The 19,688-nt window shown below is 34.8% G+C and overlaps 2 protein-coding genes across 3 annotated transcripts; one reads left to right on the top strand and one right to left on the bottom strand.

Moving 5' to 3' along the window:
- Positions 1-6,783: 6,783 nt before the first annotated feature.
- LOC101891012 (circadian clock-controlled protein daywake-like) lies at positions 6,784-11,682 on the top strand. Of its 2 annotated transcripts, XM_005184753.4 has the most exons (5): positions 6,837-7,041; positions 7,113-7,208; positions 7,271-7,418; positions 11,074-11,204; positions 11,263-11,680. In XM_005184753.4, exons 2-5 carry the CDS (start codon positions 7,166-7,168, stop codon positions 11,568-11,570), a joined length of 630 nt encoding a protein of 209 aa, XP_005184810.4. In that variant the 5' UTR covers positions 6,837-7,041; positions 7,113-7,165; the 3' UTR covers positions 11,571-11,680. The 2 variants fall into 2 exon arrangements, with proteins under 2 accessions (XP_058982819.1, XP_005184810.4); XM_059126836.1 differs by having other exon boundaries at positions 6,784-7,208; positions 11,263-11,682.
- A 5,490-nt stretch (positions 11,683-17,172) lies between these two features.
- LOC131804191 (uncharacterized) lies at positions 17,173-17,597 on the bottom strand. The gene is made up of 2 exons (XM_059126675.1): positions 17,588-17,597; positions 17,173-17,480 (listed from the first exon to the last, which is right to left on the bottom strand). The coding sequence occupies exons 1-2, from the start codon at positions 17,595-17,597 to the stop codon at positions 17,173-17,175; spliced, it is 318 nt and encodes a 105-aa protein (XP_058982658.1).
- Between the last annotated feature and the right edge of the window lie 2,091 nt (positions 17,598-19,688).

Below are 19,688 nucleotides of genomic sequence, written 5' to 3'. Positions count from 1 at the left end.
TTGTCAGCGTAAGTTTTCGTTTTAATACAGAATCCATATAACAGGTATTGTGAAGAATTTGCAACATTTTCAGCTGGTAAAGGCTGACCTAAAGTAAAATCTCATTCGAGGCCTACACAAGAACAAAAACATAACCGGATGAAGTGTTTGAAAGTCCAAGAGAAGATAAATAAATTTGGTATTCCAAAGATATGCCAAGAAATGATGAAAATACAAGACTTTTAATATATATATATATTTTTTAAAATCTGCCACACGTCATACGAAAATATAACAAGGTCAAGTTTGTCATAAACGGGGTGGCATACTATATTCCCCGATATTCGGTATTTTGATGATTATAGCGACATTATTTACCAGAATTGTTTCAACTTTGGTATTTGAAGTTCGTAATGGATGAATACTACAGCCTATGACAGAAAATTGCCTGTGTAGGTCCACGCCTTCGTATAGCCCCCATATAACGATACCCCCAATATTCGGTATATTGATGATTTTAGCAACATTATTTATCGAAATTATTTCAAATTTTGTATTTGAAATTTGTAATGGATACTACAGCCTATGACAGAAAATTGTCTGTGCAGGTCCACGTTTTCTAACCCCAATGGTACCTCCCTCTATTCGGTGTTTTGATGATGATTTTAGCTACGTTATAAACGGCTTTTTTTTAAGTTTCGCATTTGAATATTGTAATAGCTTGTGACAAAAGATGCCTACGCAGTTTCATGTCGTCGCATATACCCTAATATACGGCTACATTCGGTATTTTTAAGATTTTAACAGAATTTTTAACGGATTTAATTTTTTTTTAAATTGTTAAATTTGTACCAAATGGTGTTCAAAGTTCGGCCCGGCCGAATTTACAGCTTTTGTATTTGTTTTTTTTTTTAAGATTTTTGCTTGTGTCCTTAACCTCACCATAATTTTAAATAATATGCATGACGAAGAACGTCACTAATATTAGAAATTTTGTAAAATGGAAGCCTAAATTGATCATTTTACCAAGACTGAATTTATTCACATATAATCCAAAATGTCAAATTACAGCTGGTTTGGTTGGAAATTGATAGCGATGTTTCATTTTTCAAGACTAATCTGTAATATATAATAGTTGCAAACGCAATGACTAACATAAAGTAGTCTCCACTTTATGGTGGATGGTTTTGAAATGCGTAGATCGATTTATCGATGACTTAGAAATACTAAGTGCAATTATGTTCAACCTTAAATTTGGTAAATGCGCATGTTTGTTTAAAACTAACTTCCAATACAACGATTAATCATTATTAATCACAAGTCTGCATTGTAGAACTTGTATTTTTGAACTTTGCTACCTCATTATAGTTATAAAATTATCAGAGTTTGCTAATGAAGTTTACTCTATTAGAAGTCACTTAGACATTAATAATATTTCGCCCCTACTATTTATTAGAAGCTAGGCTTAGTCTGTCCATGTATATGAATTATTACGGACTTTGCTTTGGCGATGAATGAGTTTCAAACCTTCTTTTCGAATATAACACAAACATTTCGATTTTGCGTCTTACAGCCTGGTCTTGTAACAATATGTTCCCATTCGTTCGCAAATTTGTCGACTGAAAACATATTTAGAGCAAATATTTTTGTATATCACATACATTTTGGTTTCAGAAAAATAGAAAATAGGTAAAAATAGGAAGTCGCATTGACATTTTTCAATTTTATTTTAACATTTTTCACAAGGCCTATGTAAGGTCGACCAGGAAGCGAATTTGTAAAAAATACAGCTCTTTCTATTAAGTTTAATGTCAAATTCATGGCCTATATAAGGTCGGCCAGGAAGCGCATTGGTAAAAAATACAGCTCCGTCTGTTAATTTTAATGCCAATTTTTTGTTTTTTCTAGGCGAAACAACTTGTTTCGCCCTGACATCTAGTAATCACGGCAAATTTGTTAATTGCCAACAAATGAAAACAACCAAAAGGACAACATCATGTATCAGAACGTCGACTTTTGTGTGGGAGACATGATTATTATGCATTTTATGATAGATAAATTTTTGAAAATTTTGACCCGTTGTGGGGGAGGTACCTGAGAGAGTAGACTGATGTCGTCCTGGCACTAACATGGAGAGTTTTAACAAAATTGGATGACCTGTTTTTTTGTATTAGTTAAATTATTTTCTTTGAAATTGTTGGCCCTTTTTAAGTAGGTACCAGTAGGATTGGAACAATACTGCTCATCTACGAACTCGATCTAAGTTTTCTAAGCCAAATCGGGGGCTCCCTTCGGCAAGACACCTCTAGATCGATTCCAAATGTCCTGAAACGGATTAGTCCAAAGAGACCTCGAACCGTTGTTTCGATGCGACACGTTTTTGCCGTATCAAATGTTATACCTATCAATTATTCATACAGGTTGAGATAAAAAAACTGCAACAAAGTCAAACGCCATACTTTACAACAACATTTACAACATTTTATTGAATGAAAGCAAAAGATGTCGGCAATAGCGTCACATTTTATAATATGTTTACATTTGCTTGAATTGGTCATCTTTGGCACGAATTATGGCCTTCAAACGGCTAATGAAACTGCCTGAATGTTGTTCTGCGGTATCTTGGTCCATTCCCAGCGAAGCTCTTGCTTGAGGTGATCAACACTTTGGTATTTATTTAGTGCCAACCTTGCTTTCCAAAATACTCCAGACACAATAGTCCAACAGATTAATATCCGGAGATTTTATTGGCCATTGTGCGCTGGAAATGAAGCAAGGAACCTCATTTTGTAACCATTCTTGGGTGGCTCGTGCTGAGTGCAATGGTGCTGAGTCCTGTTAGAATGTCCAAGGTCTGCGGCCAAAATGTTTGCGTGCCCAAGGCTTTCATATACCCTCCAGAATATTATCGGGAAAATAGTCTCTTCCAGATTTCACCACATCAGCAACGTCGAAGTGTTCAGAGCATACAGAAGACGTTGCTTTAAATTCTCACTGGCAAACTTTACTCCATTCTGCCTTCGACATTTCATCCTTTTGAACCGAAAAGTGTACCCCTTCCTGGAAACTCCTTCTTTCTGCATATTCGGCAAATTCTCATTTTCAAAATTCACACATTTTTCTGTTTATTTATAACTAGCTGGCCCGGTCCGCGTTGCCGGCCCGTAGTTTTTGTCTATTATGCATATTTGTCCAAGCTTAATTATTCACAGATATGACTGATATAAGTGTTCACGTACAGGTCGATTAAAAGTGTTTTAAAATATTTAAACCGTGGGCTTCAACTGTGTGGATGTGCTATACAAATCTATTAAAAAGTATATATCAATCTTATCGCCATGTATGGGACCACATTAATTTTTAATATGGTAAAAATCGTAGCAAAATCTTCCAGTCAAATGAGCAATAATTTGGAATTTACTGTATTTTGTATACTACATAGTTGAGGGCTGAATGATTTAAGAATAGCCAAAGTTAATTACCTTATTAAACCCATTAGCACCTTAGATTGTACATTAGAGTCCTTATAAGTCCCCCTAACCATGTCGGTCTGTTTGTCCGCCAAAAGGTGGACTTGAGAGGGTATTATTACATGGAGAAAATTCTCAAATTTGTAGATATATTCAAATTTTTGTGTACGATTTTCACCCTCCTTATACACATTATTAGCCAAATTCTTTGAAATATGGTAAAATTAGGAGGTACCTTCTTTATATGAGCACTACTCTGAAACATCGACCTACACTGAAAACTTATAATCCAAGATGACAAATAGAGGCCAAATCAAAAATATAGCAGAACAATATAGCATGTCATAGCATTTCGCGTGATTTAAATAAGTAAAAATAGTTTTATCCACCTCATAATTGAGGGCAGAATGATAAGATGGGAATTAATTTTATTTGCCATTTAAATTGTAAGTTGGAGACCCCTTAAAGTTCATATTTTCATCATAGTATAATTCAATGATGACTCAACAAATATTCGGTCCCGTGCTACTTTCTTATATTTGTAATTTGTTCATGTTTCCACAACTTATTTCATATAGATGTACATCCCAAATCTACGTTCCAAACCAATTTTCTCTTGGGGGTTACAAATTCAATAGAATACAAAATTTTCTTTTCTGACCACACATTAGATGTGAAAGTGGACTTGGGGATACTCCAATGTGGGGACTTTACTTAAATAAATTCCTATGTGGCAATTATCTGTATGATGGTTCCCTACCCCAGGGTGATATTAATAAAAATTGTTAGCCAAATCAATTGATGAATGTGGTCAAGACCAATATGGGTCCTACTCTGGAAATTTCAAATTTTATGCGAAGAGGTTCTCTACCCCCTTAGAAACAAAAAAAGCCAAATAAGGGCCAAAAAATGAAAAAAGTGGCCAAGACCCCAAAAATAGCTTAAATCATAGATGGTTATATAAATATGAAATCGGGTTGTTCCCTTATCCGTGAGTTATGATCGATATAAAGACCTGCAAAAGTGATTTAAGGTATTTTGAATGTTTGGGAAGAATTTCTGGAAGGATATAAAAGCTTTTCTTACTAAAAGTCCCATTCGCTCTTCTATTTTGCACCTTTTATATTTGGTATTTTACTGATTATTCTCCCAAAGAATTTAGCATTTTGAGCTCTCATTGGACCACGCTTTGAAATGAGCCACATTAGGTTTATTCGGTCATTTTTGTTTTTTTTTTTTTTTTTAATGCGTTCGCATCTTCCAGGATGTCAGTTAACATCCTATTTCGCACTTATTTCATTTTATTGGTTAAAAATTGTATATAGTGAAAAATTATTCTTTATTTTGTTCACAAAAAATCCACTGATACACTGATAATACAAATTGAAAAAAAATTACAAAAGAAGAATAACAAATTGAAAAAATCTTCACCTTATTCGCTGATTTTTTACAGCAAATGTTTAAAGATCCTTAAAAAGTTTGTCAATAGAATAGTACAATTGTTTTAAAATTCGATTCCATTGAAAATTTTTTTAGAGTTTTTCCCGATTTGAGAATTTTTGCAATGAGATCTCTTTTTCGTGAGTTTTTAGCGATTTTGAAAAAGTAATTATCTTTTAACTTTGGTGTGACCGCGTTAAATTATTTCAATATCCTCTATTCCGTTTCACCACCACATAATTCGGTACTACACTTCCATGTAACCAGCCATCAATATCAGTTCTCAAGAAATCAAATCAATTTAATAAATTGGTATTAATATTCGAATTCTAAAATAAAATATAAAAAACACTACAAATGTACATTAGAAAAAAGTAAGTCAAAATGGAAAAAATCATGCAAAATAAAACATTACTATTGTACATTTCAAAAGTCAAAATGAAAATGTTAATATATCACATTTTTACGCGATTTTTTTGGATGTTATCCTTTTCGGAAAGGATACAATTCCGAATTTGTATGAATCGTTAAAATCTGTCCAGCGGTTTTTAAGTTATAAGCGTAGTAACTAACACAACTTCCTTTTATATATATAGATTTATAGACAAATGTTCAAACTCCTTTAATAATTTAAATTATTTGGAAATTTGTTGACAAGAACGTCACAACTTTGTTTTTGTTTTCATAGGGCGAATTCAGAATATATTTGGACAGAAAATTTGGTTGTCAGATGGTCTTACTGGCCGACCTTATATTGGCCATGGTCAAATTTTTGATTTTTTTCGTATTTATTTTTCCGTATTCACAAAATTTGAAACGAATCGTTGATTTGTATTTGTTATGAGAGATATCTTTTGTGGGATACGTACCGGAAGGAGTGGACCTTAACTTAAGTTCTCATCAATATCTTCCAGTGGAAGTTCCATTTATTGTAAAGCTATGGGCAGCAGTCTAAATCTCTTGCGAGATTTCACCTCATGACCAACGATGAAGTGTTGAGATTATAGAGAAGACGTAGGTTTAAACTCTACCTGGCAAACATTACTCCCTTCTGCCCTCGACGCTTCATTGTTTGGAATCCAAATAAAGTATACCTTCCAGGAACCTCTTTCTTTCGGAATATTTTGCAAATTTTTAAGTAAAAACCCGCACAATTTTTCCTTTTCAGATACTATTTATTCAGATTTCCTTTCAAAATGTTTAAATTAATTCTAAATTTTCTTGACATGAACGTTAGAAATTTGTTTTTTGGGCGACCTTACATAGGCCTTGATTTTTGAGAAATTTGGAATTTATTATGGTTGCCAAAAGCAGCAAAATTCCTAAATGAAAATTTAAGGTATAGTTAGATGTGACCGTGTCATATCCATAACTTTAACCGTACACACACTAATGTTATTGATTAGTGGCACTGAAATCCTGAACAGATATTATTTACAGATTTCTTCGGACGAAAAATATAAATTAGAACTTATTAATATATATCAGTTTTCACAGCTGTTTTATATGGTAACGGTTATGGAAATAATGACATATCAAAGCGTTTCGGAAATGGACGAAAGCTCTGAAAATCTTTATAAAAACCAAAATTAAAACGAATATGCTCAAATACAAACGATTCGATTCAACTTTGTACTAAAACTACATTTTTTACAAGACATGAATAATTAAGATTTTTAAGAAAAAGTACAAAACTTTTGCTTAATTTTTAATTTTTTTTTTCTTAAGTTTCTAATTGACATATATAAATGGGATTGAAAATGTATTTTTTAAAATTAATAAAAATGTTTTCCTAAAACTTGTGTAGATCTTCTTGACACCATAACTGGTTTCAAAAATGTAAACAAATTAATCGAAAACTTAATGACTAAATAGAGGGCGAATATCATTCGGCGTTCACCAACCAAAGGCCCGCTTTTTAAAGTTATGAAAGAAACGAGTTTTCAAACAAAGTCATTGCAAAATGTATGGAAATCTAGATGATTGGCAGTTCTAGCCATTTAGTTTCAGCAAACTAATAATCAGTTTGAATTACAAGTTCAAGCAGTTCGGTAAAAAATGAAGTACAAATCGCATAAAAATTATTTTACACAACTATTGATTCTTTGCGTAACGGCGGTTGCTGTAACAAATGGAGAGGCAGACTAATCATGTACATATGTGGATTAGATAAATTGAAAATGAGATTCGAAATATTTACATTCATTTCATATAACATTTTAGCTTCTTCTTCTTTGGTTCCCTGCAAATTACATGATCCAGACAATGGCGAGTGTATGAAAACGTTGTGGCAAAATATTTTAATAAGTGGCATTAACGGTAAATTAATTTGACCTCAATGGATTTACATTAAATCGTTAATAACAATTAATTATCTATAGATGTACCCGGCCTGAAATGGATTTCGTTAGATCCATATAAAGTGAAAAGAGTGAAAGTAACTGCAAATACATCAGTGCTAAATGTTACAATGGAGTTCAAAAAGCTAGTGCTGACAGGATTAATACAATCTAAAATTGAAAAGGTCAGGTAATACTAAAATTTAGCAGCATTGTAAGTATAAGGCATAAATTAGATGGATGAGTTGTAAGACAGAACTATTTTCAGATCTTTCAAAGATCATTCTATGGTTTTTCGAAGTCCAGCCTAGGTGATATGTGGCTATGACTCGACATCCTGTGTACTCCATATACTTTAAAATAGCAGAATGTAAAAGGACTGACTGCACCATTGTCGAAGTTCGCTGAGTATCAGGGCACACCTAGGTGCCTGTTCCTCTCCAAAAAGAGCCTAAGTATTTAAGTTAAGTAGGGTGTCCAGTGCAGATTGAGGTGTGCTGAATTCAACTGTGATTAGTAGAGGTCCTGCTCATTGAATGCTTCTCTTGAAGTTTTCCATATTTAGTTAGAATCGGACGGACATTTGACTCATTCATGACCATTTGATAATACGCGGTTAAAATCCTCAGCTTTTTCCCCAAATAGTAGAGTGCGATTAAGTCCCTCTTCGCAAGCTCCTCGATATAGATATGTATTTTTGATTCCTTTTCCAATTTAATGCATTGGCCGAGAACAGTATGGATATATTTGGCTTCCAAAGAAAGGCTCAACGTGACTCCATTTCTGCAATCAACAGAACCACGACTTTAGTTCCGTTTTGTTCCAGATCTTTTTATATGTCAAAAATTACCCAAAAGCCAAAGTAGTGGTGACAAGATACCTATTTGTGGTTTACCGATGCGTGAATTGATGATTCTGCTACTGAGCATAACATCGATTTACTCAGTGAGAAGTAATGGTATACCGAGTTTTCAATGTCGAGAAAGGCTTCCAAAGTGAAACAGGAGCAATTAAAGTTATTCTCGATGTATCCAAAGATCTACCTTTTATGTATACCTATTGAGCATTGTTTATCGAGGTCGTAGATAGTACAGATATTTAGTGGAAAGGATGAACGACTAGTAGACCTGTAATACTTTGGTAGTGAATGACTTGGTTTACCAGCTTTGGGAATGCAAGCTTTCCTTGGTTTGTGATGAAATCACTCTACAGGAATCCGAAATTTTATCCTCCGGTGATCCATGAAAGAACACTCGGAGGATAACTTCCAGTTTAATGAAAGTGATTCATGTTAGTAAAGGTGAGATCAATGACCTCCTACCTGTTCTTATTCTGAAATGTAGCTTCGTTACCCTTGTTAAATATCTTGATACTGTATTTAAGAATAAAATCAAAAATTGACTCACATCTGGCATTGGCATCTTTTATGTCCCACTGAAAATGGAAAGTGTTGGCGATACATCCCACAAAGATTACCTTTGTTTTCCAGCTACGTGAACAGTTTCTCAACTGTTTGGCCTAGCGTGTGGGGGGCTCACCATTCTCACCAACTTATTGTCTTCTCCACTGAAATTATTAAGGAAGATTACTTTAAATTTCTTCTTAGCTACAACAAAGTTTCTTATTTTATTTCCACTGGAGGTGGCATTAGTGATATGCCGTTCAATCTCTAGCACAGTAACCTTTTTTGTACCTCCAGATTTTCGGTATTTTGAAGGTTTCTGCCACAATTTCCAAGAATAAACTTGACAATTAGTTTTCTCGGTAGGTCTGTTCTCTCCGTGCGAAAAATGTTCGATTTAGGTTCACTAATTGGTTTAGCCACTATATAACGGTACCTCCCGATTTCGGTATTTTGAAGATTTCTTCCACAATTTCGAACAAAAATATGATAATATTTGGGTTATTTTTCATTTTCACCCTGGTTATTTAATTCGTCTTTCTTTCTATTAGTTGAAAACAAGATACAAACCACATTTTGTGACGGAGGGCTTTTGATTTGGTGCTGTGGTCTGCACAAGGATGGTTGGTATTGAAAATTAGGTAAATCGGTCCACGTTTTTCTATAGCAGCCATATAACGACACCTCCCGTCTAGGCCACATTTTTTTATGAAATTGTTTGAAATTTGGTATTTGGATTTTTTTCTGGACTTTACCATCAGTGGCACAACACTATCTATGTAGTCCATGTTTTCTCATAGCTCCCATATAGCGGTACGTCCAGATATACTTTTTAGACAATTTTGGACGCATTTTCTGTGATTTTGGCCACTATTTTTTCCAAATTTGGTATTTAAAACTCGCAATGGGTAACAATCCTTATAGTAGAAAATTTTCTACTCAAGTTCCCGTTTTGGAATTGCGCCCATATAACAGTTCCACCCATTTTTAAGCATTTTGAAAAAGTTTATTGCATTCTCAAACCAATTGTACTGGTGTTTAGAGTGTAAGTGAAACACGTTCGAATATTGATTTCAGTCACAATATTTAAAAATGTTTCTTTGTCTCGTGATGAAGGGTATTGAAAGATGGTCAAAAAGAACATAATGTTATTTAATTGTTTAACGTTAAAATGTTCGGACTAAAAAATAGTACGCAAAGTTTTGACCCCATAAATTTAGCTCCCAAATATATGTTTCATTTGACTTTATATTGCAATCTTCTCAAATCATAATATGCACTCTAAAAAAGCTTCAGAAAATAATCCAGTATAGATGCTGAATATGCGGTGCATAGTGCCATACAGACAACAACGTCTGACTTTTTATCATACCCTCTACCATACTATGGAGGGTATATTAACTTTGTCATTCCGTTTGTAACTCCTCGAAATACTCATGTCAGACCCAACAAAGTATATATATTCTTGATCACCGTAAAATTCTAAGCCGATTTAGCGATGTCCGTCTGTCTGTCTGTCTGTCTGTCTGTCCGTCTGTCTGTTTGTTGTAATCACGCTATCTTTCGAATGTATTGAGATAGATGGCTAAAATTTTGTACACATGTTTATTTTTCCAGTAGACAGGTTAAGTTCGTAATAGGGCCATGTAGGTCCACGTTTTCATATAGCCCCCATATAACGGTACCTCCCTATATTCGGTATTTTGATGATTTTAACGACATTATTCACGGGAATTGTTTCAAATTTGGTACTTGAAGTTCAAAATGGATACTACACCCTAAGACAGAAAACTGTCTCTGCAGGTCCACGTCTTCGTATAGCCCCCATATAAGGGTACCTCCCTATATTCAGTATTTTGATGATTTTAGCGGCATTATTCACCGGAATTGTTTCAAAATTGGTATTTGAAGTTCATTATGGGAACTACAGTCTGTGACAGAAAATTGTCTGTGCGGGTCCAGGTCTTCGTATAGGCCCCATATGTCAGTACCTCCCTATTTTGACGATTTTAGGTACAATACCCACCGAAATTGTTTGAGATGTGGTATTTGAAGTTCGTAATGGATGCTACAGCCTGTGACAGAAAATTGTCTATGCTGGTCCAGGTCTTCGCACAGCTCCAATTTAACGGCACCCCCTTATATACGATATTTTGATGATTTTAGCTACATTATCCACCGTTAATTTCAAGTTTCGAATTTGAATATGGTAATGGCTTATGACAAACAATGCCTATGTATGTCCACGTCGTGTAGACCCCAATATAACGGCTATATTCGGTATTTTTAAAATTTTAACAGATTTTTTTAAGGATTTTATTTTTTGAAAATTTCCAAATTCGTTGCAAATGATGGAGGGTATTAAAAGTTCGGCCCGGCCGAACTTACTGTTTTTTAAATTGTTTTCTTTACTGGTTTTTTAATAGTTTCCGTATGCTTTTAGTGTCACAAATGGAGAAATCTTTACAATGGATATGAAGATACCTAAGGTAAACATTAAAGGAAATTACATCATGAAGGGAAACGTTTTAGTACTGAACCTTGATGGTAAAGGACCGTTTAATATCGATCTCGGTAAGACAAAATATTTTTAAATATTAATGGATAAATAATCCTTTGGTTTGTTTTGCAGGTGACATTGAACTGAGATTTGTGGTAAAATCTAAGCGGGTTTCAAGAGATTCTGAAGAATTCTTTGAAGTTCAATCGGTGAAGACCAATGTAAAACATCTCGGATCCCTTCATGTTAAATTCAACAATTTGTTTGGCGACAATGAAACGCTGACGGATAGTGCCAATGATGTATTTAATCAAAATTGGCATGATTTATTGGGACTTATGCGTCCAGTTATTGAAGAAGCAATGGATGCTTCACTGTTAGACCAGGGCAAAAAATATCTTAACAAATTGCCAGGAAGAATAATTTTCTCAGATTTGTGATTATGAAGTATTTTCTAAATTAAATAAAACAAGTAAAAAAGCAGTAAGTTCGGCCGGGCCGAACTTTGAATACCCTCCACCATTTGGAACGAATTAGAAAATTTTCAAAAAAATTAAATCCAATAAAAATTCTTTTAAAATTCTTAAAATCTATATATATAAATGTAAGTTGTGTTAGTTACTACGCTTATAACTCAAGATCCGCTGATCCGATTTTAACGATTCATACAAATTCGGAATTGTCTCTTTTCCGAAAAGGATAATATTAAAAAAAATCGCGTAAAAATGTGATATATTAACATTTTCATTTTGACTTTTGAAATGTACAATAGTAATGTTTTATTTTGCATGATTTTTTTTTCCATTTTGACTTACTTTTTTCTAATGTACATTTGTAGTGTTTTTTTTTATTATTTTTTTTTTTTTAATTCGAATATTAATACCAATTTATTTAATTGACTTGATTTCTTGAGAACTGAAATTGATGGCGGGTTGCATGGAAGTCAGTCAAATGATATCGAAATAACTTAACGCGGTTAGACCAATGTTAAAAGATAATTACTTTTTCAAAATCGCTAAAAAACACGATAAAAGAGATGTAATGGCAAAAATTCTCAAATCGGGAAAAATCGAAAAAAAAAATCAATGGAAATTGACTAGATATGGAAATAATCCATCCAATGAGAACTTAAAATGCAAAATTCATTGGGACTGCATCCAGTGAAATACCGAATATGAAGAGCACTGTTATATGCGAACTATATAAAATAGTGGAGCAAATTGAAAATTTGGAAAGAAAAGGATACATTTCCTCGGAAAATTCTTCCGAAACCTTAAAAGTAACCTTAACTCCCATCAAACGTTATACGGTGACTATGCGCTATCATCAGTAGTCAGTTTGGTTGGTACATAACAATCCCAAAAAGGGGGGGGATCAAACGTTTTTAATGTCCATTTTATATAGTTTAACCAAACACAAAGGGCCTCAAATATTTTGCTCTATACTTCGCAAAAGTTACCATAGAGTTTTAAATTTTTCCTAGGGGTTTCATGAATAATCAGTTGTTCAAAATATATATCAGATGTATATTAAATGTTGGTAATTTGAGATTTTAAGAAGAACAACACATTTTTTCAAATAATTATAAGAATAGGACCATGCTTTGGTATAACCCTTATATGTGAACCTATTTCTTTCATATTACAATAATCCGCCCAATGAGAACTCAAAATGCAATTCATTGGAGCAAAATGGTGCAAAATGGTAGAGCGAATTGGACATTTAGGAAAAAAAAACTTTCAAGATATCTTAAATATATGACCCCCGGATAAGGGTACACTCCTTTTTCAAGTATAGTTTACATTTTAACCATATTTTACTCATACGCATTTTAGCAAAAGTTGGTAATTTGAGAAGAAACCATCCTCGCAAAAAATGATCACGTTTTGGTATAACCATTATATAATTTAAACTATATTCGGGGTTTTCGACATTTTTTTTTCATTTTTCAGGCCTTTATTTGACATCTTTGTTTCTACGGGTGTAAAAACCTCTTCTCATAATATTTTGACTTTTGGAGTAGAGTCCATCTTGGTCTTGATCACATTCATCAATTGATTTGGCTAAAAAATTGTATTTAGGCTACTCTGGGATAGAGAATCGTCTTACAGATAATTGTCCACATAGGCATTTTATTAAGTATAGTTCCCACATTAGTGTACCCGCAAATCCACATTCCTAACCAATGTTTGGTCAGAAAAAAAAAATTTGGTATACTATTGAATTTTTAACTCTCAAGAGAATATTGGCTGGGAACGTAGAAGTGGGATGTACGTCAACATGCTTTGAACTCCGAAATATCAAATTTTGGCAGAAACTTGAAAAAATCACGAATATTATTTTTTGGATCGTTATTGAATTATACTATGAAGAAAAATATGGACTTTGTGGGTTTTCCAACACACAATTTAAATGACAAAAATAAATTAATTCCTATCTTAAGGTAATGGGTGTAAAAGACCAATTATCTTTGACTATTTTGAAATCATTCAGATCAGTGTTCTATAATGCCTTAAAAAATATGCATTAAAAACTAAAAGTAGGGGCCGGCATCGCGGACCGGGCCAGCTAGTATCTAATATAGGAAGGTGCCGATATATGGGGGGATATACGATATTGTGGACCTATAAAGACAAATCTATGTCTGCGTGTAAAGTACTCACAAGGAACTTCGTGTATGGATTTTCAGACAATACGATTGGAAAATGTGGCTAAAATCATCAAAATACCGAATATCGCGGGGTACCGTTATATGGGAGCTATGCGTTATCGTTAACCTATATAGAGAATTCTCTGTCGGTGGGTAAAGTGCTCACAAAGAACCCCTTGTGTACAAAGAACCCCTTGTGACCATTCCGTTGAAACATATGGCTAAAAACCTCAAAATACCGAATATCGGGGGTACCGTTATATGAGGGCTATACAATATCGTGGATCTATATAGATAATTCTCTGCCGAGGTATAAAGTACCCACAAGGAACTCCTTGTGTGGATTTTCAGACAATTCCGATGAAAAATGTGGGTCAAATCATAAAATACCGAATATCGGGAGGTACCGTTATATGGGGGATATACGATATCGTGGACCTGTATAGACAATTCTCTCTCAGGGGGTGAAGTACTCACAAGGAACTACTTGTATTGATTTTAAGACAATTCCATCGAAAAGCGTGGCTAACATCATCAAAATACCGAATATCGGAGGTTACAGTTATATGGGGAATATACGATATCGTGGACCTACATAGACACTTCATTTTGAGGAGGTAAAATGCCCACAAGGGACTCCTTTAGTGGATTTTCAGACAATTCCGTTGACAAATGTGGCTAAAATCATGAAAATACCGAATACCGTGGGGGTACCGTTATATGGGGGCTATACGATATTGTGGACCTATATAGATAATTCTCTGCCGAGGTATAAAGTACCCACAAGGAACTCCTTGTGTGGATTTTCAGACAATTCCGTTGAAAAATGTGGGTAAAATCATCAAAATACCGAATATCGGGGGGTACCGTTATATGGGGGCTATACGATATTGTGGACCTATATAGATAATTCTCTGCCAAGGTATAAAGTACCCACAAGGAACTCCTTGTGTGGATTTTCAGAAAATTCCGTTCAAAAATGTGGGTAAAATCTTCAAAATACCGAATATCGGGGGGTACCGTTATATGGGGGCTATACGATATTGTGGACCTATATAAATAATTCTCTGCCGAGGTATAAAGTACCCACAAGGAACTCCTTGTGTGGATTTTCAGACAATTCCGTTGAAAAATGTGGGTAAAATCATCAAAATACCGAATATCAGGGGGGTACCGTTACATGGGGGCTATACGATATCGTGGACCTATATGGACAATTCTCTGCCGAGGTATAAAGTACCCACAAGGAACTCCTTGTGTGGATTTTCAGACAATTCCGTTGAAAAATGTGGGTAAAATCATCAAAATACCGAATATCGGGGGGTACCGTTATATGGGGGCTATACGATATCGAGGACCGATATAAATAATTCTCTGCCGAGGTATTAAGTACCCACAGGGAACTCCTTGTGTGGATTTTCAGAAAATTCCGTTCAAAAATGTGGGTAAAATCTTCAAAATACCGAATATCGGGGGGTACCGTTATATGGGGGCTATACGATATTGTGGACCTATATAAATAATTCTCTGCCGAGGTATAAAGTACCCACAAGGAACTCCTTGTGTGGATTTTCAGACAATTCCGTTGAAAAATGTGGGTAAAGTTATCAAAATACCGAATATCGGGGGGTTTCCGTTACATGGGGGCTATACGATATCGTGGACCTATATGGACAATTCTCTGCCGAGGTATAAAGTACCCACAAGGAACTCCTTGTGTGGATTTTCAGACAATTCCGTTGAAAAATGTGGGTAAAATCATCAAAATACCGAATATCGGGGGGGGGTTCCGTTACATGGGGGCTATACGATATCGTGGACCTATATGGACAATTCTCTGCCGAGGTATAAAGTACCCACAAGGAACTCCTTGTGTGGATTTTCAGACAATTCCGTTGAAAAATGTGGGTAAAATCATCAAAATACCGAATATCGGGGGGTACCGTTATATGGGGGCTATACGATATTGTGGACCTATATAGATAATTCTCTGCCGAGGTATTAAGTACCCACAAGGAACTCCTTGTGTGGATTTTCAGATAATTCCGTTCAAAAATGTGGGTAAAATTATCAAAATACCGAATATCGGGGGGGGGGGGGGGGGGGGTTCCGTTACATGGGGGCTATACGATATCGTGGACCTATATGGACAATTCTCTGCCGAGGTATAAAGTACCCACAAGGAACTCCTTGTGTGGATTTTCAGACAATTCCGTTGAAAAATGTGGGTAAAATCATCAAAATACCGAATATCGGGGGGTACCGTTATATGGGGGCTATACGATATTGTGGACCTATATAGATAATTCTCTGCTGAGGTATAAAGTACCCACAAGGAACTCCTTGTGTGGATTTTCAGACAATTCCGTTGAAAAATGTGGGTAAAATCATCAAAATACCGAATATCGGGGGGGGGGGGGGGGGTTCCGTTACATGGGGGCTATACGATGTCGTGGACCTATATGGACAATTCTCTGCCGAGGTATAAAGTAGCCACAAGGAACTCCTTGTGTGGATTTTCAGACAATTCCGTTGAAAAATGTGGGTAAAATCATCAAAATACCGAACATCGGGGGGTACCGTTATATGGGGGCTATACGATATTGTGGACCTATATAAACAATTCTCTGCCGAGGTATAAAGTACCCTCAAGGAACTCCTTGTGTGGATTTTCAGACATTTCCGTTGAAAAATGTGGCTACAATCATCAAAATACCGAATATCGGGGGGTACCGTTATATGGGGGCTATACGATATTGTGGACCTATATAGATAATTCTCTGCCGAGGTATTAAGTACCCACAAGGAACTCCTTGTGTGGATTTTCAGACAATTCCGTTCAAAAATGTGGGTAAAATCATCATAATACCGAACATCGGGGGGTACCGTTATATGGGGGCTATACGATATTATGGACCTATATAAACAATTCTCTGCTGAGGTATAAAGTACCCACAAGGAACTCCTTGTGTGGATTTTCAGACAATTCCGTTAAAAAGTGTGGGTAAAATCATCAAAATACCGAATATCGGGGGGTACCGTTATATGGGGGCTATACGATATCGTGGACCGATATAGCCCATCTTCGAACTTGACCTGCCTGCAGACAAAAGAGAGATCTGTGCAAAATTTTAGCTTCCTATCTTAATTCGTTTAGACTGTAGCGTGATTACAACAGACGGACAGACGGACAGACGGACAGACGGACAGACGGACGGACAGGGCTAAATCGTCTTAGAATTTTACGCTGATCAAGAATATATATACTTTGTTGGGTCTAAAATGATTATTTCGATGAGTTACAAACGGAATGACAAAGTTAATATACCCTCCATACCTTTTTTGGTGGAGGGTATAAAAACTGTCAAATTTCTTTGGTGTTTTGTTTTTTATTATTCTAAATCTTCAATAAAATATGTGGCTGGTATGTAGGCAAACAGTTTTTTGTAACGGTCTTCCAGCACCGTTTGTATTGTTGCTGTAATCGAAGGGCGCAAAGCCTCGAATAGTTCTTTCCAACTGTCATTGAACAGATTATTCGCTGTTTGTTCCAAATCCTTTTGACCATTGAACAGATTTTCCAAATCGATATGGAAACCACCAACCTCAATGTCCAAGCGAACTTTTTGAATGTCAGTAAATTTCATGCCATCTTCGTCACGTCGTTTTAGTTTGCAAATAACATTTATTAATAAGTTTTCTGAAATAAATTAGAAAATATACATGTTAATATTAGTAAATAATTATGATTTGTTAACTAAAATTTTGTAAATTTAGAAAGTTATTACATATTTTATGTGAAGCTACCTAAACCCATGCTTTTGAGGCAGAAAATCACAGTGACGAAGTAAACTTTCCAAAGTTTGTTTTCAGGTGCTGGTTGTGATGAGAACGAAATCTGCCAAATTTCTTTCGAATCTGCAGGAATATAGATATAGATCCCACATATAAATTTCAACCGATTTCAAATCTCAGAGTATTAATATGAACTCTATAACAATGACATCAGTACGATGTATTAGATGCAGATTAGTAATACTTTTGACAAATTTGGTCGAAATCGGTTTAGATTTAAATAAAGCTCCCAACTTTGTTTTGAATAATACACCGACCGTGCTATTTTTGTCTAAGTAGGTTGTGTCTTGAATCATATGATAAAATTCCGTCAGGAATAAAATAGGCCATATTTGGACCTACTCAATTCCTTTATAGCTATAGCTCCCATATATATGTTTTATACGATTATATATTTAAGTCTTCTCAAAGTCATAATATACTCTCTAAAGCAATGAAATTTGGTACAAGAGGTCACTACAGCATAAGCATATCTTCGTTTAATTTAGTGGAAAAGGATTCAGATTAAGATATAGCTTCCGTATATATATTTCATACGATTTCAAGCCGCATTGTGCATTCAATAAAGATCATTGTTGACATCATTTACATTAAACAACTACACAATAAACGCACCTTGAAAAGGAGGCTATATTAACTTTGTCATTCCGTTTGTAACATCCCTAAATATTCATCGTAGACCCCATAAAGTATATATATTCATAATCAATATGAAATTCTAAGTCGATTTAACGATCTCCGTCTGTCTGTCTGTTGAAATCACGATACAACCCACATTATTTGACGTAGACCTCCAAAATTTGGCAGAACAATTTGTATTTTGTCTCAGATGGTTGGTATTGAAAATGAGATATGTAGGTCCACGTTTTGGTATAGACCCCATACAACGGTAACTCCTGATATTCGGTATTTTGCTGATTTTTGCCAAATTTCTTTCACGGATTTGTCTAAAAATTGGTCTTTGTTGTCATGATGAGTTCTTACTCCGGTGGCGAAACATTGTATGTATAGGCCCACGCTTTGGTATAGACCCCATATAACTGTACCTCCCGATATTCGGTATTTTGATGATGATGATTTTGCCACATTTTTTCGCGGATTTGTCTAAAAATTGATATTTTTACGTCATAATGGGTTCTAGCTCCCGTGGCGAAAAATTGTATGTATCCACGTTGTTGCATAGCCCCATATAACGGTACCTCCAATATTAGGTATTTTGTTGATTTTTACCACATTTTTTTCACGGATTTGTCTAAAAATTGGTATGTGTGGTTTCTAGCTCGTATGGCGAAGCATTGTATGTATAGGTCCACGTTTTGGTATAGCCCCCCTATTACGCTACCTCCCGATATTCGATAGTTTGATAAAAATTGGTATTTGCAGTTCATAATGAGTTATAGCACGGTGACAAAACATTGAATATTTAGTTCCACGTTTTCCTAAAACGCACACATAACTATACCCACCGAAATTCGGTATTTTGATAATCCTATTCACATTTACCCTCATAATTATTTCAAATTTTTAATTTGAGAAAATTTGATAGATGACAAACCTTGAAGTATAAAATTGCCTATAGTGGTATGACCCCATATAACGGCCTCACTCACTTTATGTTTTTTTCATAAATTTAACTGCATTATGCAAACGGTCTTACTGGTAAATAAAGTTTAAAGTGTATTTTTAAGTGTTAAGCAAATAGAAAATGGACTTGTTTTTTGAAAATTTTGAAATTTTTTAAAAATATGATAGAATGCTGCATTTCCTTTTACTACATGTATATTGTTAAAGATACTACACATTCACCCCAGGGAAACTTTACAACGTTTAACAATACTTTTTATTTCTAATAATAATCTTGATTTACATTATTTTTCACGTGTTTTTCACTTGTTGTTGATAATATAATGCAATAAAAAATTAAGGCTTGATTAAGTTTAAATTTCAGGAAATTGTTAAAAGAAAATAGTGTATCTTTGACAAATCGGCATTACGCCGTAAGTTGTTGCCAGATTGTTATATTTTGTTTTCGAAGTTTCGAAAGTGTTCTAAA

The sequence above is a fragment of the Musca domestica genome, unplaced genomic scaffold, assembly GCF_030504385.1.
Source record: "Musca domestica strain aabys unplaced genomic scaffold, Musca_domestica.polishedcontigs.V.1.1 4, whole genome shotgun sequence".
Taxonomy (NCBI): Eukaryota; Metazoa; Arthropoda; class Insecta; order Diptera; family Muscidae; genus Musca; species Musca domestica.
Note: the sequence above shows the minus strand (reverse complement) of the source record. Positions and strands in the feature narration are given on the sequence as shown.

Coding starts and splice junctions, on each gene's coding strand:
- LOC101891012 (XM_059126836.1), top strand. CDS start 7,040: ATGTACATATGTGGATTAGATAAATTGAAAATGAGATTCGAAATATTT. Junction 7,209..7,270: donor TTTAATAAGTGGCATTAACG/GTAAATTAATTT, acceptor AATTATCTATAG/ATGTACCCGGCCTGAAATGG. Junction 11,205..11,262: donor ACCGTTTAATATCGATCTCG/GTAAGACAAAAT, acceptor TTTGTTTTGCAG/GTGACATTGAACTGAGATTT.